The 19,699-nt window shown below is 47.4% G+C and overlaps 1 protein-coding gene and 1 pseudogene across 2 annotated transcripts; one reads left to right on the top strand and one right to left on the bottom strand.

Annotated features, from left to right (window-relative positions):
- Positions 1-1,562: 1,562 nt before the first annotated feature.
- LOC123942228 overlaps positions 1,563-19,699 on the bottom strand; it is a 116,310-nt pseudogene continuing 98,173 nt past the window's right edge.
- On the top strand, positions 12,545-16,003 carry LOC123942642 (HLA class I histocompatibility antigen, A alpha chain-like). 2 transcript variants are annotated; one of them, XM_046006707.1, is made up of 7 exons: positions 12,545-12,710; positions 12,995-13,264; positions 13,454-13,729; positions 14,325-14,601; positions 14,722-14,826; positions 15,266-15,298; positions 15,586-16,003. In XM_046006707.1, exons 1-7 carry the CDS (start codon positions 12,638-12,640, stop codon positions 15,662-15,664), a joined length of 1,113 nt encoding a protein of 370 aa, XP_045862663.1. In that variant the 5' UTR covers positions 12,545-12,637; the 3' UTR covers positions 15,665-16,003. The 2 variants fall into 2 exon arrangements, with proteins under 2 accessions (XP_045862663.1, XP_045862664.1); XM_046006708.1 differs by lacking the exon at positions 15,586-16,003 and adding an exon at positions 15,433-15,473.

Here is a 19,699-nt window from a genome sequence, read left to right as displayed (position 1 = left end):
GCTTGCAAAGTCCTGAAACCTGTTCTCTAATGAGTGTCCATCATAATTTAAATGGTATTTTCTCCACTCAATTTAAAAAAAAAAAATCTATGGTTGTAAGGCTCCAATCATTATGTAGCAAAGCAATTCCTACTTCCACAATTTACATAGTCCCGTGAGAAAAGAACTCATTGTTCCTAATCCCTGAGACAAGGCACTTCAAGCACTCACATCAAACACCCTTGTGAACAGTGGTATGGCACATGAGTGAGATAACATGAACTGAATAACATTGACACAGCTTGACCTGGATAAGGAAAATATAAAATCCATCGCAGTCACAGCTAAATAGTACGTTAAGACTCACAAGAATGTGTTTCTCTTATTATATAGAAAAGAAGAGGCCATATAATCTCTTAGAAAAAAGAAAACCTCATCAATATTTTCATATGAAAAACAGCATGCTCCCTGGGTATGTAGGACATCAGGATATTCAGATGGGACCAGGAGTAAGTGCAGATGGCATTTCTGAACATGCAGCCTTACTATCCCCCAGGCCTAGCAGTCTGGACTCTTTGCAGCCCATGGAAAAGGCATTAGACAATCACAAAGGTACATTACTGCAAACTCACCTGCCACGAGACTCACTTAGTCTATGGTAAGAGATAGCAATGACGCAGACAAGATCTTGTCAGTTACTGATTAGATAGAGGCACCCAGCAAGAAAAATGCTATTACGTTAATACATCTCATGTACGTCAAGCACCAGTTTCCAGAAGACTATCAGACACCTCCCGCCTGTTGTTGCTCAGCCTGAAAGTTCATTCCTCATCACTTTCAACATTATACCCTGAAAGCCAAGGAAGATAAAAATAGAAGGGTGAGAGATCTGGTAAGAAAAATCCAGTTCCTTCCCAATCAAATGTATGTCTCTCAAGTTAAACACAGAGGAAGTAACAAACTTTAAAAGGTCTACTGCCTCTGGAGCTTCCCATCCCAGCAGGACAACTTGTGCCTCTACTAGAGGATTAACAACGGGGTGAGGAGCCAGAGCCAGGCCTCGGGGGCCCGTCAGAGAAGGCTAGGCCAGCCTCACTGCCGGAAGGCCACACTTCACATTTTGACTGCGCCTCTCCACACACTCCCCATGGATTATGCAAAGACTGTGAGTGTGAACACAACTCAGGGAGCCCATCCAACCCCGCTAAAAACCACCGAAGGAGACTCCACTGTGGGGTAACTTCATATACAGAAAGGAACACGTTTGCCTCTTTACCAGTGGCCATTATGACTAGCATGCCCTTCTTAAACACAAAAGGAATAATGGTTTATTCATAATCAAGTATAAATATTCAGACAATTTCATTTTAAAATTACAGATTAACCGTGACTCCCCAAAGATGATCCATTTCTTCATAAAGGAAGTATAGTTTATAAAGCTGGAATGACGTTTGACTACAGAAGCTCATACACAAAAACCCCTATTTTTTCCTTCTCAACTTGCTTGATTCATACAGTTGATTCCACCACACAAGTGTACTATCATCTTAGCACAGAGTAAAAATACTGTTAAAATGCCTCGATTAGCAAACTGAGGACCGCTTCTTGACGACTGCATTGACTGCAGCATTTAGGTAGAGCTGAGTAGCACCACTCTGAGGCATGGTTTCCTTCTTCCTGTTTTGCATCCCACAGTGATTATTAAAGGAAGGAATCTGGTCTGTAAAGGACTGCGTCACCCACTCCCCTTTTGGAATGTTCCAGAAAGTTGATTCTCGCTGTCAGTTAGCCCTGTGGAAGGGAAGCTGCCAGGGCCGCTGTCGCACGGATTTTCTGCAAAAGCACCGCCATACGCTGCTTCATGACCCAGGTCATATTTTTCTTCCTTAACATCCGTCCTCTCTGCGTCCTCTTGGGCTGGATTCACTGCCTGAACGTCAGTGTTTCATTCAGTGCCTTCCAGCTGATCTCTCAAGTCTTTCAGCATCATGTGCTTTGTGCTGGGCTCCAGGAAACTGAGCCCAACTCACACTGGATGATGGCATGACACAGCACAGACTTTCTGTGTCTGGGATCTTCTGCGGCTAAAGTCCTAATTCTAAGTTTTTAACCTTAACTCCAAAAACTTCTTTACTAAAAATTTCATATTTACATTTTCCACTAACCACTGCTATTCATGGCTGATATCGCTGGGATTTCTGCACTAGAATACGTCCTTCTTCACAAAATTCTTTACAGGAAAGAGCGCTGCTGCCTGGTGGTGTCCACCCCACCACAGGGGAAATCCAACACCATTTTTCCTGGTAAAGCGGGATCATCAAAGGTTCTGTGACTCCTCACTCCCGCCCAACATAAGCAGACACTTCCAAAAACGGTTTCCAGCTCCAGGGTTGATACACTTTGTAAACTGCCACTAGTCCTGGGTTTGTGCCCATAATCACAATGCTCAGAATGAAGATCACAATGTTCGGGAGGATCTTGGTTGGAAGTTCAGCTTCTGAAACACCATTAGGACAGTCTACCTTTTTTCCCCCCCACTTTAAATGTGTCTGTAATTTTTTCTCCCTTTTTTTTTTTTTTTTTTTTTTTATTTTGTGGACTTAACCCGATTTTTTTGGCCTTAGCAGGCTTCTGGGGTTCTACTGGATTTTTTTGTTCTGTTGCCCTGGGTTCTCTTTTCCTTGCTTTTGGGGTCTCTTGTGCAGGTTCCGAGCAGGAGCAGGGTGTGGAACTTCTGCCGAATTTGCTGTTCCTTCCCCGCGGCCTTATCAGAGCTCCAGCCTTCATCCGTGGACACGGGAATGTATAACAGCTTGAGCGTGCTGACTAGAAGAGCTGTGCGCGTTCTCCGCTTCCATTCCCCGCCGCCGCTCCAGGGACGGCTGCTCCTGCCCGGCCCGCGAGTGCTGGTCTCGGGGTGGTGCAGGGAACCGCCGGCTGGACGACGATTACCAGAGCCCAGAGCTCCACACGGATGTTGCCAGAACCCGGCTAGTGGCTGTCGCTCAAGCTCCTCCCCCGAGGTTCTAGGGCCCCTCCCACCTGCCAGTCCCTACCCCCATTTTTGCTCACTTTTTAAAGAAATGCTTTTCTTATTGGTCCCCTTTTAAAGGGTTATATGAGTAGTCTACAGCAAGTCCTTCGTCAGATATGTGATTTGGTAAATATTTTATCCCCGGCTGTGGCCTGAGTTTGTTTCCTGATATAACAGTAGACATCAGGACACAGGTGTATTTTTCTGATAAGAGACATGACAAATGGCTGACTGTGCTGGGTTTGGGATAAAGAACTTGAGTGAGGGGTGGATGAGGGGTTACCATGTGACTTCTTTACTTTTGTGTATCTGAGAGTATCTCTGGAATTCTTTTTCATGAGCGTGAATAAAGTTTTCAAAAAATACACTTCTTTAAAATCCCTAACACCTGACAGATCATTCTCAGACCATGACTGAAGACTCAGGTTCTGATCTTCTACTCTGGGACCAATCATCTTTTCACTGAACTATTTTACCTTTGAGCTTCTATTTGTGAAACATGTGGGTTACATTGTATGGGCAAATCCTCCCACTGAACTAGCTTGAAATGCCATGTAACATAGAAAACCCGTCAGCTTGAAAGCATAAAACTGGCATGCTACTATTAAATGAAACAATGAACACACCCTAAAAAGAGGGAAAGGCCCTGCCTGGCCCCCCAACAAACAGGGTCCTGAGACATGGAGCAAAGTCTCTGTGAGTGCCCTGCCCAGAGCCCAGAGAGGCAGGCCCCGCCCTTCCAGCTCTGTGCCCTGAAAGGCTGACTTGCCTACTATCTCCCTCCCTTTTAAAGTGTAAATAAAGCCTTATGTTCCGGTTTTGATGTGTACGTGTGATGTACAATATATATGATATCATCTATACTCACTGCAGAAAAATTATAAAATGGGAAAAGTGATAAAAGACAAAGTAAACAGGATGTGATTCTCACTCTTGAACTGTTCTGTTGCATTTGCTTCTTTTCTCTTATCTATGGTCCTGCTGCTGGAAGTCTCTCTCTCTCTCTCTCTCTCTCTCTCTCTCTCTCGAAGGTGAAGAGCACAGAGCTCAGGGCCCCCAGTCCTGCTCTCTCCAGAAGCCATTTCCCTACTCAGCTCCTGTCACCCTCCTGAGAGGGCTGCCTCTCTCTTCCTCCTGCACTCCCTCCCTGCTCCCCTCTCTGAGGTGATGAACTCATTTTTCCCTTACTCATAAAAGAAGGACTCACAGAATACTGCACACTTCCTCCCACCCCCCATCCCAGGTCTGCCCCTGTGTCCTCAGCTTCTAAGCAGTGAGGGGGGAGGGGCCCTCCATGTGGGCACACCTGGCCCCTCACTCACTTGCATTATGCACTTCCCTCTCTCTCCTGGCTCAGCCATTCCTCCTACAAACATGCTGGGATGCCTCCCATGCAGCCACATAAAGCAAAACTATATAAACCAAAGTAAAATCATCCCATAAAAACAACACTTGATCCCATGACTCCTCCAACTCCTGCCCCATCTCTATGGCCTCCGTGCAGAACTCGTCCTGACCCATCATCTCACCCCCCATGTTGTCTTTGTAGCAAATGGATAGACACAGAGATTTAAAAGTCAAATCCTTCTGCAATACTTGATATCAAGGGAGATGTTCCCAAACTTCCATGTCCCCATTTCCTGTATCTCAGAGACCACCTGCATTCGTTCTTCTGGCTGATTCTCTGATTATTGCTTCTGGGCCTCTAGGTTCCCTGCTTCTCAGACTCCTTCTGTGGTCTTCCAGTTTATGCAACTTTACTGAACTGACTCCTCTTTCACACTCTCCCATCTGCCCCATATAATTATTTGATGATTTTGATGAGCTCAGTGTGCAGTGCTTGCATTATTAGGACACATTCGTCACAACTGAATATTTTGTAAACTATGATTGTGCCGTTTCCTGAATTGACTTTATTTTTCCCAGAGTAAATAAATGTCTTATCCCTTCATTTATTTTTTCTGTTGTGCTCCTTTAAATCCTTCCCCAGATCCCCCTGGGTAAACCTTCATGACCATATTCAAGCTCACCCAATCTTCTCCTGTCTTCATGTCTGTGCAGCCGCCTGGCCTGCAGCCCTCAGTCATGCCCCATGGGGATGGGATGCCTGTGCCCCTGGGGCAGGGCTGCCACCCAGAACCCCTGCAGCTCCTCCTGGGGGCCCTTGGCCTCTCTGCTTCACACTCCCTGTGGCCAGAAATCCCATGTGCTCCCCTTGTTGATTTTCACCATCATTTGTCCCACCCTGTCTACTGGTGTCCTGTGGAAGGTGTCATGGAAAGTAGAAGAGAAACTCTCACATCTGAGGACATTTTAGGCTGCCCTCGCCCTGAGGCACATGGTGATGTGACAGAGATTCTGTGCCAGACAGAGTTGTCCTCGGGATTTCGGGTTCTTGCGTCATGTCTTCCAGTCCCCAGGCTTGTGATGTTGCCTCTTGGAGTCTTCACGGTGTCTCCCCTCCCACCCTCTCTCTGACATTTCACTGTAATGTGTCCTGGTGTGGGTCTCCTCTCCTCTGCTCTAGGTGAGAAGTTGGGTGGGTCTCTCAACATGTGTGCTGATCCCTGTGAACTCAGAGAAATCTTCCTGAAATTGTTTTCCTATTCACCCTCCTTTTTAAAACAATTATTATTAACTTTTGGGAATCACTTGATTAAGAAACAAACAGGTCTCCTCTCCTGCTGCCTTCACCCTCCTGATTATACAACTTTGGGGAAGGACAACTATAATCTTCCAATGTATCCACTCAATTATTCATTTCTATGGTCATATTGTTAATTTCCCAGAGCTCTTTCCTGTTCTATGATCGTACAGCACTGTGTGTAGTTGTGTTTTTATTTCACATCCATATGCCTGTTGCATCCTGTAGATGTGACTGATCCCAGTGGTAGGGGCCCTGCTAGGTCTCCTGGTTTCTGCTTTCATGATATCATGACATTTCTCCACACAGCACTCATCTCAGAAGCGACTTAACGTTTTCCTCTGTCAAATCTGCTCCATGCCCGTCTCCCACATGACACTCCCTGTGTCCTGTCACCAGAGTGTCACCCTTACTCTGCACTATAGCTCCAAGGACCAGCTGATCCTGAGTCCCTGGAGGCCTCAAGATGTCCACTGGATGACAGACTTTAGTGTGATTTGAGCAGCTGAGTCACATTGCTCCTTAATGTCCTCCTAGGCTCTGAGCCCAGCAGCCTCCCATCTACAAAACATTCTGGAATATTGCAACAGCTCACTTGCATGGAGTGCACATCATACCCACCCCCTGATGGACAGGGAACAATGAGCAAGTCAACAAGGTCTCGGGACGCCTGGGTGGCTCAGTTGGTTAAGCGGCTGCCTTCGGCTCAGGTCATGATCCCAGTGTCCTGGGATCGAGTCCCACATCGGGCTCCTTGCTCAGCAGGGAGCCTGCTTCTCCCTCTGCCTCTGCCTGCCTCTCTGCCTCCTTGTGACCTCTCTCTCTCTGACAAATAAGTAAATAAAATCTTTAAAAAAAAAAAAACAAGTCTCTGGGAGCAACCTCATGGGCTGAACCCTGACTCCACCACCTCCTTGTCTCTGAGTCTCCCTTTCCCTGTCTGTACAAAGGGATTCCCTAGGCGGTGCCTCCTGGGTTTGCTTTCATGGTGAACTGTGACCCTCTGTGCAAATCACATGGTGATAATCCCTGAGACATGTTAATTGTTCCATTCTTTTTACTTACCTTCATCATATAGATTATAGTGCTTAGATAAGTTCCCTTCTTTGTTTTTATAAACCACAACTCAAGAAACATCCCTGAGAACATGTGTGATGTTCTACTTAGGACAAACTTCTCGAAGAAAATATCTGTGTCACAATATAAGCACATAGCATTTATGGAGACATTTTTCTAAAGCACCCATTAAAAATCATATCCCAGTGTTCACCCTCATCAACCTTTATGACAGTGTTTTTCTGACCTTCTGATGGACGCTCTCATCCCTTACTTTCATCTTTGCCAAGTTCATCGATTTTAAATTTATTCACATTACTTATTCCACATTCTCATATTTGTTTTTTATTTGTTACACATACATTTTGTTTTTATAAATTTGTTTACAAATTTGTACAAATTTGTTTGATATTTCACTTTCTCCTTTCCAAATTATTTTCTAACGTTTTTTATTTCTCTTTTTCCTTCTTTTACTTTTTAATATTTGAGCACACTTGATACACAGTGTTCCATTCCTTCCAGGTGTACAACATAGTGACTCACCATATAATACAACAATTCCACTCTTGGGTGTTTACCCAAAGAAAATGAAAACACCAATTCTATGGTTATGTTTTGAATGGCGCACAGTTATTTTGAAATATGAAATTTAACAGAGAAGAGCCAGCAGCCCCCAACATCGGGAGCTCGTCTGACACTGACAGCTGGACTCAGTGTGGTCAGAAGCTGGCGAATGTCCACCACTTGGCCATATTCCTCTCCTGTGGGACATGAGCCTCACAGAACATCAGCATCAGACAAGGACATTCTGAAATCACGACATCACTCTGTGTCATTACAGACAAAAAGGCGCCACACAACCCACAGAATAACATGCATCTCCCTGTGTCAGCCAATGTGAGCAACCGCTGCTTCTCCACCATGACTGCTCTCTCTGGTCTGGCCTGCTGGAGAGCGGACTCACTGAGATGCTCAACCATGGGATTGCCCACACGTCCTGACAACATGCAGTCGGGAGTGGGCCCCACTTCCATGGAACCTCTCCAAAACTCCCATCCAAAGCCCATGTCCCATAGGTTCCAACACCTTCATATTAAGATGCCCCGTGGCCCCCAGAGGGGTGCATTCTCTCTCACTGCAACAGGTAATAGATCCAACTTGAGTTGGTGGTCTAGGGCTGAACAGCATTGAACCATGTTACCCTTTTGTGTGTCACAATTGTTTTTGTGTCTCTTAATTTCCTCATGGACATGAGTTTGTATCTTTGTGAGAGTGTGGTTGACATGCAGATATTTCATAATTTCCCTATGGGTTTTTGACACTAGACTGTGCTTAGAGTATTTCTTTATCCTACAATTGTAAACATTTCATGTATATTTTCACCTCGGTAAAATGAGGAGCAGAGGGTTTCACAAGGGTGAAGGGAAACATGGAGAATTGTCTGAATTTGGGCAAAAGTATGGGGAGGAGCAAGAGGTAAAGGATAATAAGGTGGTGGAATCTAAGATGTACGTTTTCTGCTTTATGACGTTTACAAGTACCTACAGAGCCTACGAGTTACATGTTGTAGCCAATATACCCTCTCACCTGGGCTCAGTAAAGACTTAATGAGCCTCCTTAGGTTTATCAGGTAAACATAACCAACACCAAAACATCCAAAGTAATAGAGACAACAGTGAGCAACAGGGATGGGCATCTTGAACACTTATGACCTAGATGTGATAATCACGTTTTGGTTCATGTCTGTACACTTCAGCTGTCTCAATGCACGGTAATTACACTTTCATGCTGTATTTTAGCATATGTTTCAGATCCACATAGACAAATCTACAACTTCCATTTAAAGGTAGATTTAATACACATACATCTATGAGTCACACAGTCTCTTCTTTGAGGAGGATCCTGACAACTAAGAGCGTTCTAGATATGTACTGTCTGAATAGTAGCTATGAGCCTCCTGTAGCTACTTAAACTCCTATGCATTTAAAACAACTAAAAATGAAACTGCTCAGCACACCAGCCCCATTTCAAGTGCCACCTGCATCTCAAGAGCCACATGCATCTCGTGGCCACCATACTGGACAGCGCAGATACAGAACAATTCCTTCCACACAGACTGTTGTATTGGAAGGTGCTGTGCTTCATGCTTTGTGGGTCTTGAGTCAAACATATTAGACACATGTAGAGTGAGAAGACCAACATGATTTCTCTTACAGACGACATCAGATTTCTGTCTGGGATGTGAACACATATGAAGCCGATGTGTCACAAAATCAAAGCGGTTATGCCTGGGTCTGGTGCCTACAGGTACAAACTGTCCCCAGTTACAAAAGGGAAATCCCTGTTCCTCCACCTCCCTTCCCAGACTGGGGACCCCCTCTGCCAGCACATTTCTAGGAAGTGAGGTCTCTTCTAGATGGACTGAGGGCCTGGAGTCAGAGCTGAGTTTTCAGAGGCAGGAAGGGCAGCTCAGGGAGAGGGATTCTGCTGAGTGAGGAGGAGGCCAGGGCAGGACCAGTGGGAGACTCTCCCAGAGTTATTCAGAGCAGCTGTTCTCAAAGTGTGGTCTGGGGAACACCTGATGTCACTGAGGCCCTTGCACATAATCCATGAGGTTAACACTATTTTCATAACATCACTTAGACAATATTTGCCTTTTCACCACTTTGACATTCGCACTGAGGTAAAACTTAGCAAGAATGGAGATGATGGGTTCACAGGGCAATTGTTATACTTCACCACTACTCACTTCCATAAAAAAAAACAAAAACACTCTTTCCACCATTTTTCCAAGCCGCCATAATGGTCCCATGAATGTCCCAGCAGATGCTCTCAAGAGTATTAATGCCTAGAAGAGAAGCAAAGGCAGATCTTATTAGTCCATGCTCCAAAGTCGTCATCCCATTTCTAACTGTGATGACGAAGCACGGTTACATTGGGAATTTGAAATCACTGATGATCACCGAGCTGGGAACATTGCTGAGAACCTCATGGGCAGCTTAAACTCCAGTGAAGTGAGAAGCCACAGATTTAATGTACAACTCAAAGATCTAGAAAAATGGCAGAAGAATCCACACCCATCCCTCCAGTTTGGTTTCATTGTCCTGAGAACCTCAGCTGGCACCATGAGGAAGCAAGATGAAAACACACACGAGGGGAAATCCTGGATTCTTTCTCTAGGGAGGTAATACCTATGTGCAAGTAAAATACCTCAAAACGAAAGTAGGACAAAACAAAACTAGTATCACATTAAAACACTCTGATTGAAGCATTAAAAATTATTATCTTAACTAATCATTCTGAAATCTACATTCAAACATGTCTATATGATGATGTGGGGTGTACAGCCCTTCTACATATATAAACCCCTTGGAAAATAATTTGTGTAAAATTAACTGGCCTACCCTCCCCCCCCTTTTTTTAACAGAACTCCTTTTTTACCTGAAGGAATGAATGACAGAGAAACTTGGATTGTTTAGACTAGGACATTTGGCAAGACAGTTTCTGGAAGTTGCCATAGGTGGCTCATAGTTGCTATTCAGACAGTACATATCCAGTTTCTGGAAAATGAACATGAACTTAACCTTTCATGAAAATCAACTCACATAGGACAGTTGAGAGTACTTGTTGCCTTGATCAAATGTAAGCTCTCACGAGAAAATCAGAAACTTGTTACGTACCAATAAACTTGACAGCCTCCCATTACTGACAAAATTTTCTATTGCGATCTGTGGTAATATTAAAACAAATATGGGGATGCTTGGGCGGCTAAGTCAGTTAAGCATCTGCCTTTGGCTCAAGTCATGATCCCAGTGTCCTGGGATAGAGCCCCACATCAGGGTCCCTGCTCACCAGAGAGCCTGCTTCTCCCTCTTCCTCTGCCTGCTGCTATGCCTACTCGTGCTTTCTATCTCTCTGTCAAATAAATAATAAATCTTTTTTAAAAGGCATGTTGTTTTTTAAGATTTTATTTATTTATTTGACAGAGAGAGAAGGATCACAAGTAGGCAGAGAAGCAGGCAGAGAGAGAGGGGGAAGCAGGCTCCCTGCTGAGCAGAGAGCCCAATGCAGGCTCCATCCCAGAACCCTGAGATCATGACCTGAGCCTAAGGCAGAGGCTTAACCCACTGAGCCACCAGGAGCCCCACAAATATGACTTTTTGATAATTCAATTTCAATCTCATCAACACTGGTACACGTACATAACTTAGTTAAACAACACATTACTTTTTTAAAATTTTTATTTATTTTTTAAATTTCTTTTCCGTGTTCCAGAATTCATTGTTTATGCACCACACCCAATGCTCCATGCAATACGTGCCCTTCATAGTACACACCACCAGGCTCACCCAACCCCTCACCCCTCTCCCCTCCAAAACCCTGAGTTTGTTTCTCAGAGTCTACAGTCTCTCCCTCCAATTTCCCCCAACTCACTTCTCCTCTCCATCTCCCCATGTCCTTATGTGTTACTCCTTATGCTCCACAAATAAGCGAAACCATATGATAATTGACTCTCTCTGCTTGACTTATTTCACTCAGCATAATCTTCCAGTCCCATCCATGTTGATACAAAAGTTGGGTACTCATCCTTTCTGATGGAGGCATAATACTCCATTGTATATATGGACCACATCTTTATCCATTCGTCTGTTGAAGGGAATCTTGGTTCTTTCCCCAGCTTGGCAACTGTGGCCATTGCCGCTATGAACATTAGGGTACAGATGGCCTTTCTTTTCACTACATCTGTATCTTTGGGGTAAATACCCAGTAGTGCAATTGCAGGGTCATAGGGAAACTCTATTTTTAATTTCTTAAGGAATGTCCACACTGTTTTCCAAAGTGGCTGCACCCAACTTGCATTCCCGCCAACAGTGTAGGAGGGTTCCCCTTTCTCCACATCCTCTCCAACACATGTTGTATAGTGTCTTATTAATTTTGTCCATTCAGCACATGACTTTTTTAAAAATCATGCATTAGTACAAGATGTTTCCTGTGCCAGATGGGCCTGTGGATATTAATGCAACAGAGAAGGACAGAGTGAATGATACTGTTTCAAGTTTCACTTTGCAAATAACCGTAGAGAAAGTACAACTTGTGTCCTTTGAATATAGTACCTAAGATGAAGAGCCATAATGATCTGAGGTTAGAAGACATACTAGTCTCCTATATCTGTGCAATGTTGTAAAATTTTTTCATACACTTCAACCAAAACAACACAATAAAGGCAGAAGCAAATCTGAACATCCAGGGGTCTTCTAAGGAGACAGACAAGAAAGGGTCTTGCAAAAATGCAAAAAGCAAGAACATCACTCTTCTCGCTATGCTTTTTATTTGTAGAAATAGTTATTTTGCATAAAAAACAATATTTTTATTCTCATGCCATGGATTACTAATATGATTCTAAATGAACTAATGAATTTTTAAACCTGTTTTATTCCTACTACAGTAAGTACTGATAGAGATAACCCACAGACACAAAATGATCTTTGGAATCCTCAGTCATCTGTGAGACTGTGTATATACCCTGTGAACAGAATGTTTGAGAATCACTGATTCACGCAGCTCCTGGGCCACGGCTCAGGGGGACAGTGTGGCAAAGAGCGCTCTGTGGAGTAGGTGAGGGATCCGGGCAAAGTCCCAGGTCCCTGGGTCGCCTCTCAGGCCTCAGGACCCTGTCCGGGGTGGGGAAGCCCAGTGTTGGGGAGTACGGATCGCTGTGGGGTTCACGTCCCACTCTCCCAACCTGTGTGAGGTTCTCCTGCCTGGATACTCCTGACGCGACACCAATTCCCACTCTCATTGGGTGTCACGTTTCTGGAGAAGCCAATCAGCGGCACCACGGTTCCGGATTATGAAGTCTTCTCACCGTCTCCGAGTTTCGCTGCGGCTCACGGACTCAGCAGACACCGAACAGTCAGGTTGTGATGCCCCGAACCCTCCTTCTGCTGCTGTCGGGGGCCCTGTCCGGGGCCCTGGCCGTGGCCGAGACCTGGGCGGGTGAGTGCGGGGCGGGAGGAAAGGGCCTCTGCGGGGCGGGAACGAGGGGACCTCCCTATGTTGACGCGGGACCCCCGGGGAAGGCGCCTCTCCACCGCCCCCGCCCCAGACCCCCAGCCGCCCCGGCCCCGCCCCGGCCTGTGCTCCCCCGTCCCTCCCCGCCTCCGCCCTGCTCTGCCCCACTCGGTTCTCCTCCTCCTGCCCTCCCGGCCGACTCCACCTGGGCCCCGGGCCCCGCGCGGGGAGGAGGGTCGGGCGGGGTCTCAGCCCCTCCGCGCCCGCAGGCTCCCACTCCCTGAGGTATTTCTACACCGGCGTGTCCCGGCCCGGCCGCGCGGAGCCCCGCTTCATCGCCGTCGGCTACGTGGACGACGCGCAGTTCGTGCGGTTCGACAGCGACTCTGCCAGTCGGAGGATGGAGCCGCGGGCGCCGTGGATGGAGCAGGAGGGGCCGGAGTATTGGGACCGGCAGACGCGGAACCTCAAGGACGCCGCACAGACTTACCGACGGAGCCTGAACAACCTGCGGGACTACTACAACCAGAGCGCGGCCGGTGAGCGACAGGGCCCGGGTCCAGGTCACGAACCCCATTATCCGATATCCGGGTCTCAGCGTCACCCGAGACTGAGGAACCCTCCCGCTGCCCCTCCGCAGTCCCCCATCCTTAAGCCGGAAGAACCCGCGGGAACTTTTAGGCGGTTTTACTTTCTGTTTAACCCCCAGCCTGTCGGGATGGGGCCAGGGTCTCACACCATCCAGAGCATGTACGGCTGTGACGTGGGGCCCGACGGGCGTTTCCTCCGCGGGTACCGTCAGTTCGCCTACGACGGCGCGGATTACATCGCCCTGAACGAGGACCTGCGCTCCTGGACCGCGGCGGACACGGCAGCGCAGATCTCCAGGCGCAAGTTAGAGGCGGCAGGTGATGCAGAGCGCTGGAGGAACTACCTGGAGGGCAGGTGCGTGGAGTGGCTCCAAAGGTACTTGGAGATGGGGAGCCAGACGTTGCTGCGCGCAGGTACCAGGGGCCTCGGGGCCTCCCTGATCTCCCCTCCCCGGGGCTGGCTTCCCACCAGGAAGGGAAAATGGACTCAGTGGCAGAACACCGCCCTCCCACGGGTGGGGAGAGGGAGATCCGCCTGGGTGTTCAGGTTCCTACTAGAGATGACTCAGCCAGAGGACGGCTTTTCTTTAAAAGACAAATGAGGAATCCAGTCTCTCCCAGGAGACAGGTAGAGACCATCCCTGCAATAACCCAGTTCCCTTGGACCCTGGCAGCCACCTTCGGAACCATGACTTAACCTCTCAAGGCCTTTTTCTCCAATACAAACATCTTTGAAGGTCTGACTGGGTTTTTTTAGTCATTCACTCTCCACCGCAGTCAGAACCACTAGTGCGCACTCCCCTTAGACCTGCAGCCTCCTACCCTGGCTCTCTCCCTGATTCTAGAACTTTCCAGGATTAGAAATTCCCAAAGGCTAGGTTGGTGACTCGGTTTTGTGCTTTTTCCATCCGAACCAATATCTGGTCCATTTCAGGGTGGTCACAGGAATGTTCTTTCGGTGGCCGGTAAAGATAAGCCCAAGTGTGGTTTTTCTGATTCTCTTCCTCAGAACCGCCCAACACACGCATGACCCACCACCCTATCTCTGACCATGCTGTCACCCTGAGGTGCTGGGCCCTGGACTTCTACCCTGCGGAGATCACCCTGACCTGGCACCATGAGGAGGAGGACCTGACCCAGGACACAGAACTTGTAGGGACCAGGCCTACAGGGAATGGAACCTTCCAGAAATGGGCGGCTGTGGTTGTGCCCTCTGGAGAGGAGCAGAGATACACATGCCATGTGCAGCATAAGGGGCTGCCTGAGCCCATCGACCTTGAGTTGGAGTAAGGAGGGTTTTGGGGTAGAGCCTCTTCTCAGGCAAAGTAAAATCCTTCTCAAAAACTTCAGCAGGGTCAGAATTCAAACCAGAGGCCTGGACCCCTCACCTTCCCTTCCCTTTCCAGAGCCACCTCCTCCCACCATCCCCATCATGTGGATCATTGCTGGCCTGGCTCTCCTGGCAGTCACTGTGGTGGTTGGAGCTGTGATCTGGAGGAAGAAGCACTCAGGTAGGGAATGGAGTTGGGGATCTGAGGTCTCTTGTCCCTCTGGGGGGGTTTCCTAGATAGGAGAATGTCCTGACTTGTTACTGGATAGTACCATCCTTGCACATGGATGTGTCCACTCTGGAGCTGATCACTACATTCACTCTGTAGCAAACACTTGTGAAAATGAAGGAGGACACATTTTCATCTTGGTAATTCTGGTGATGGGGACCTGATTCCCAGCAGTTACATGACAGAGAGGAAGGTCCCTGCTGAGAACAGACCTCCAGCAAGTTAGGTGGTCCAGGGACACCACACCTCATTCGTCCTGTTTCCTGATCATGTCCTGGGTGTTCAGCCAGAATTATGCAATCTTCATTTAGAACCAGGATTGGGAGCTTCCTCTAGGATCTTAGGGCCCAGCCATGCCTCCAGCCTTTGACATGATATTTTTTTCCCACAGGAGGAAAAGGACCAGGCTACTCTCATGCTGCAGGTAAGTGTGGAGGGAGTGATCCCTGAGACCCTGGGATAGTGTAGACAGGACCCCATGGGGAGCTCACGCACATAGCTCCTCCTTTAATCTCCTCTCCTGTGGGCTCTGACCACATCCTGTTTGTTCTCCCCTAGGTGATGACAGTGCCCAGGGCTCTGATGTGTGTCTCACGGCTCTGATGTGGGGAAGGGTTGGGGCACTAGGGACACTTTGTGCATGAGGGGGACTGCTGAGATGTCCCCACTTACGTGACTGATCTCAATTTGTACATGATTTTTTTTTCACAGTGTGAGACCAGCTGCCTTGTGGGGACTAAGAGATGGAAGATCTCTTCACACCCCCACTTGTGACACCAACAACCCCTGACTTTGTGCAGAAGGTGTTAGAATGTGTCTGTATTCTTATGAACATAACATGAGGACTTGAAGAGATTTGCCCACCCTGCCCACCAGACCCCTCCCTATTCTGATCTGCATTCTCTTCTCTGATGTGCTTTCCTGTTCCAGCAGAGGCAGGGCTGGACCATCTCCATCCATGTCCTTATTTCATGTTGGGCTGAGTACAAATGACTAACTTCCCTATTGAAAATGAGAATCCAGACATGAGTTGTGTTTCCTAATTCTTGGCATGTGGGGTTGATGAGGTAATAAAAGGAGATTTCTAAAATTGAGACAGCAAATAAATGGAAACTCTGAGAACCTTCCAGAATCTGTGTTTGCTGTCCTGAGTCTGTTGCAGGTAGGGGTAGGAGTAGGCTGTGAGAAGCTGAGCAGCGATGGGGCCTGTGCCCAGTGTGCTCAGTGCATCATAGGCGTGATGCACGTGCTCACCCCTCAGCTGGGTCATCTCTCTGCTCCATATCCTTGCCCCTTCTGTGGAAGCTTATCTACCAGGACCTGTGATTACAGGGACATGGAGGTCACCTGCCACTTTGTGCAACAGGAGCTTCCTGTGACTGCATCAGGCCTGGGTTGGGTCATAACCTCCATTTGGGGATGGTTTTTTTTCACTGTTTCTCTAGCATATCAGGCCTGTTCTTGCTCTTGTGTAAGAGTTTTTGTCCATTCTCCCTTGGGTGACCCCATCAGTTAGAGCAGCTGGTGGCCTTTGGTATATGTTCCCACAGGCCTAGGTTGTTCCCAGCACACAGGAGTCTCTGTGGTACGGAGAGATGAACTTTCAGATTCATCCATCTCTTCCCCTCACTCTAGACTTGTTTTCTAGATTATTCTTTGGATTCTGGAGATAGAGGAGGAATCTGAATGTTTCTCAGCCTTAATAAACATCAGTTAGTTTCTCTCTCTCCAGCTGCTCTGCCCTCTTTCCCCTACCCCTAGTTCAATGATCCTAGTGCTGGCTTGGTCCAAGTTAGTGGATTTATAAAGCAGAGTCTAATGTAGATCACTTTGTGGTTGGAGAAAAGGACCCAAAAGCCTGAGTACAGTATTTCTGGAGAGAGAATTCTGTCTGCTGTGCAGGAGAGATGGTGTGGGGGGCGGGGGGCTGAGCAGAGAGAGGGAGGGGAGGGCAGCCCTGTGAGAAGAGAGACTAGGCAGCACTGACGGGGAGGTGGACATACGGGGATGGGAGCTGCCACAGAACAGCTGTGCCTCGGGGCATCTAGAAGAGGGAGTCCTCTATCTACTCATTCATTCAGCTGATAATTGTGTGCCACATACAGGACATGCTATGTTTACATCTAGGCACCTCAGTGAGACTAAGAAGAAAGACAATGTGCTGGTCTTGTGGAGAGTATGTTCTAGTATAAGGGGCAGATTGCACATGACCGTCGAACAATGTGGGGACTGGGGCAGTGATCCCCTCATGAAGTCAGGAATGCAAATATAGCTTATGACTCCCTCAAAGCATAACTAATAGTCTACTGTTGCTGGAAGCCTCATTGATAATGTGAAGAGTCACTTAACACATGTTTATGTTACATGTAGAAAACAATATTCTAACAACGAATTAAGTTGCAAAAATTACTCAGAAATCACAAAGAAGAGAAAATGCAAGGACAATACCTACTGTAAAAAGTCCGCACACAGGTGTACACACATCGTGTAAACCAGTGTCATCAGAAGTGAATTGTGTATTGTGTAAGCGCAGTAATAAGGGAAGTGTTTAAGTTGGAAGTTGGCAGGAGCTGTGAGGAAGGAGACCCAGAGAGCACCTGTGCTGGGACGGGGACAATGGCTTCTTTACTCCAGGGATCAGGAGAGTCTCACTGAGAAGGTGACCTCATCGTGGAGGTCTGAGGGTGTTAGAAGGCTTTTGAGTTTTCTCTGAGTGAGCAGTGGAGTTACAAAATGAAAAGATCAATGGGATTGTCTTTCTAAGCAGAAGCTGTTTGCTGCTGTGAGAATCAAGAGGAGAAGGGTGAGCCACCAGTAGGCAAACTGTAGGAAACCAGTGCTGTGTCCCAGGAGGGGATTGTGGGCTGTACATCTGGGGTGTGAGGAGGGAAGATGATAGGAAGTGGTTGGGTGCTGGATATTCACAGATGGACTTTGCAGCATTTCCTAATGGATTCATTTTGGGTGGTGAGTAGGAGAAATCAAGGAGGGCATCCAGTATTTCAGACTGCAGGTAGAAATGGGGAGTGCCTTCCTTGTATATGGGGAAGATTCTGGAAGCAGGACACTGGGGGAAGCAGTATCACAGGCATCCAGTTTAGGTATGTGGAATCTGAGACAACTATTAGAAATGCAGTGAGGTTGGCAGTTGGATACAGAGTGCAGGAGAGGAGAAATATCCGGATTAGATAAATAGATTTGGGAGGTGACAGTATATACATGATGATTAGAGCCTTCAGCAGAGATGAGGTCACCAGGGGGGTGAGGCCCATAGAAGAGAAAGGAACAGGACCAAACCCTGGACTCCTCAGGGCTAAGCAGGCTGATCAGAGCGCACACCCGGAGCGCACTGCACAGTCTGGTTCTGCGTCTAGAAGACACAGAGACCGGGGAGGCCCAGCCTTCAGTGTGCACAGGAATTTCCTGGACTATGAAGATCTAGACAGTCTGGGGTAGAGCGTGAGATTCTGGGTTGATAACAAGGTTGGTGCTGCTGCTGCTGGTCTTCAGATCCCACACTGAGTAGCGAGCACATGAAGCAGGATCCCCGCCTGGCCGTGCATCAGCCTCTCCTAGGGCTTATCACATCAGTAATTCCCCAGCCCACACCCAACATTTTAAGGTTGTGGGTCTATGGAGAGGCCTGAGTATTTGGTAACAAAGCCACAGGCAATCCTGTGACTCCACCAGACAAAGAAGCACTGAAGTCATCGATGAGAACCCTCATTGTGAGAAGGGGTCTTACAAACACATTTAAATGTTTTTGGGGGTTGTCTGGGTGTCTCACTCTTGGTTTCAGCTCAGGCCATGATCTCAGGGTCGTGAGAACTAGCCCATGTGCAGAGTCTGCTTGAAATGTCCTCCCTCTCCCTCTACTCCTCCCTGCCACTTTCATGCATACTCTCTCTCTCTCTCTCTTTCTCTCTGTCTCAAATAAATAAATAAAATCTTCACACGGTTTTTGTAGGAAGAAAAATGCAAGACATGCTGGGAGATGCATTTTTTTCTCTCCCACGGGGTGCAGCCAGGTGGCAGACTGAGGAAGTTATCACTCAACATAAAACATCTGAGTTACCAAGAGTGTAGATCTTAAATGTCTGCATCACACAAAAGGAAATGGTAACTATGTGACATGATGCACGTGTTAGCTAATGTCATGGTTGTAATCACTGTGCAATACAGAAATGTATTGATCATCAGGTTGTACCCTAAACTCACACAATGGTGTATGTCAATCATATCTCTATAAAGTTGGTAAAAAAAAAAAAAAAAGCCTGAATTCTTGCTCTTGGAAAGTCTTTACATGGGTTTCTGATTCCTTGTGATACATACGTGCAGTTACAGAGAGACTTGGGGAAGAGAGAGAATATATGGGACCTTGTTTTATTTCCAGGAAAGCCACCATACAGGCTTGAGGCTACACAGCCAGGAGCAGAATCCACACTGGACCCTAGATGGAGGCCCACAGACAACCAGTAGTGCCCGCTACTGGGTATCGACGCCACTGTCCACACCACTGACTCCCCTGAGGGAGGACACTGGGCACTGCGGCTGGGACTGCTATCGCTGCTGCCCCTGATATCTGCATGACACGACTGTGACACGGCTCAGACCCCCTGTGCCCAATGCATGAACACTGTCCCAGTGTGTCTGTCACGTATCCTGAGTCCGAGTCTGGTAGGTGGTCATGTGACTGTTGAAGTTTCATGTCATGTCCACCTGCAGGACTGGCAAAGTGGGTTCCCCTCTCTGTGGATGGAGGCATCTCTGCCTCCACAATATTGTTGATATGTGGCATTCCCGTACCTGGGAAGAGAGGTACATG

This window comes from Meles meles, chromosome 5 (assembly GCF_922984935.1).
Source record: "Meles meles chromosome 5, mMelMel3.1 paternal haplotype, whole genome shotgun sequence".
Classification (NCBI taxonomy): domain Eukaryota; kingdom Metazoa; phylum Chordata; class Mammalia; order Carnivora; family Mustelidae; genus Meles; species Meles meles.
Note: the sequence above shows the minus strand (reverse complement) of the source record. Positions and strands in the feature narration are given on the sequence as shown.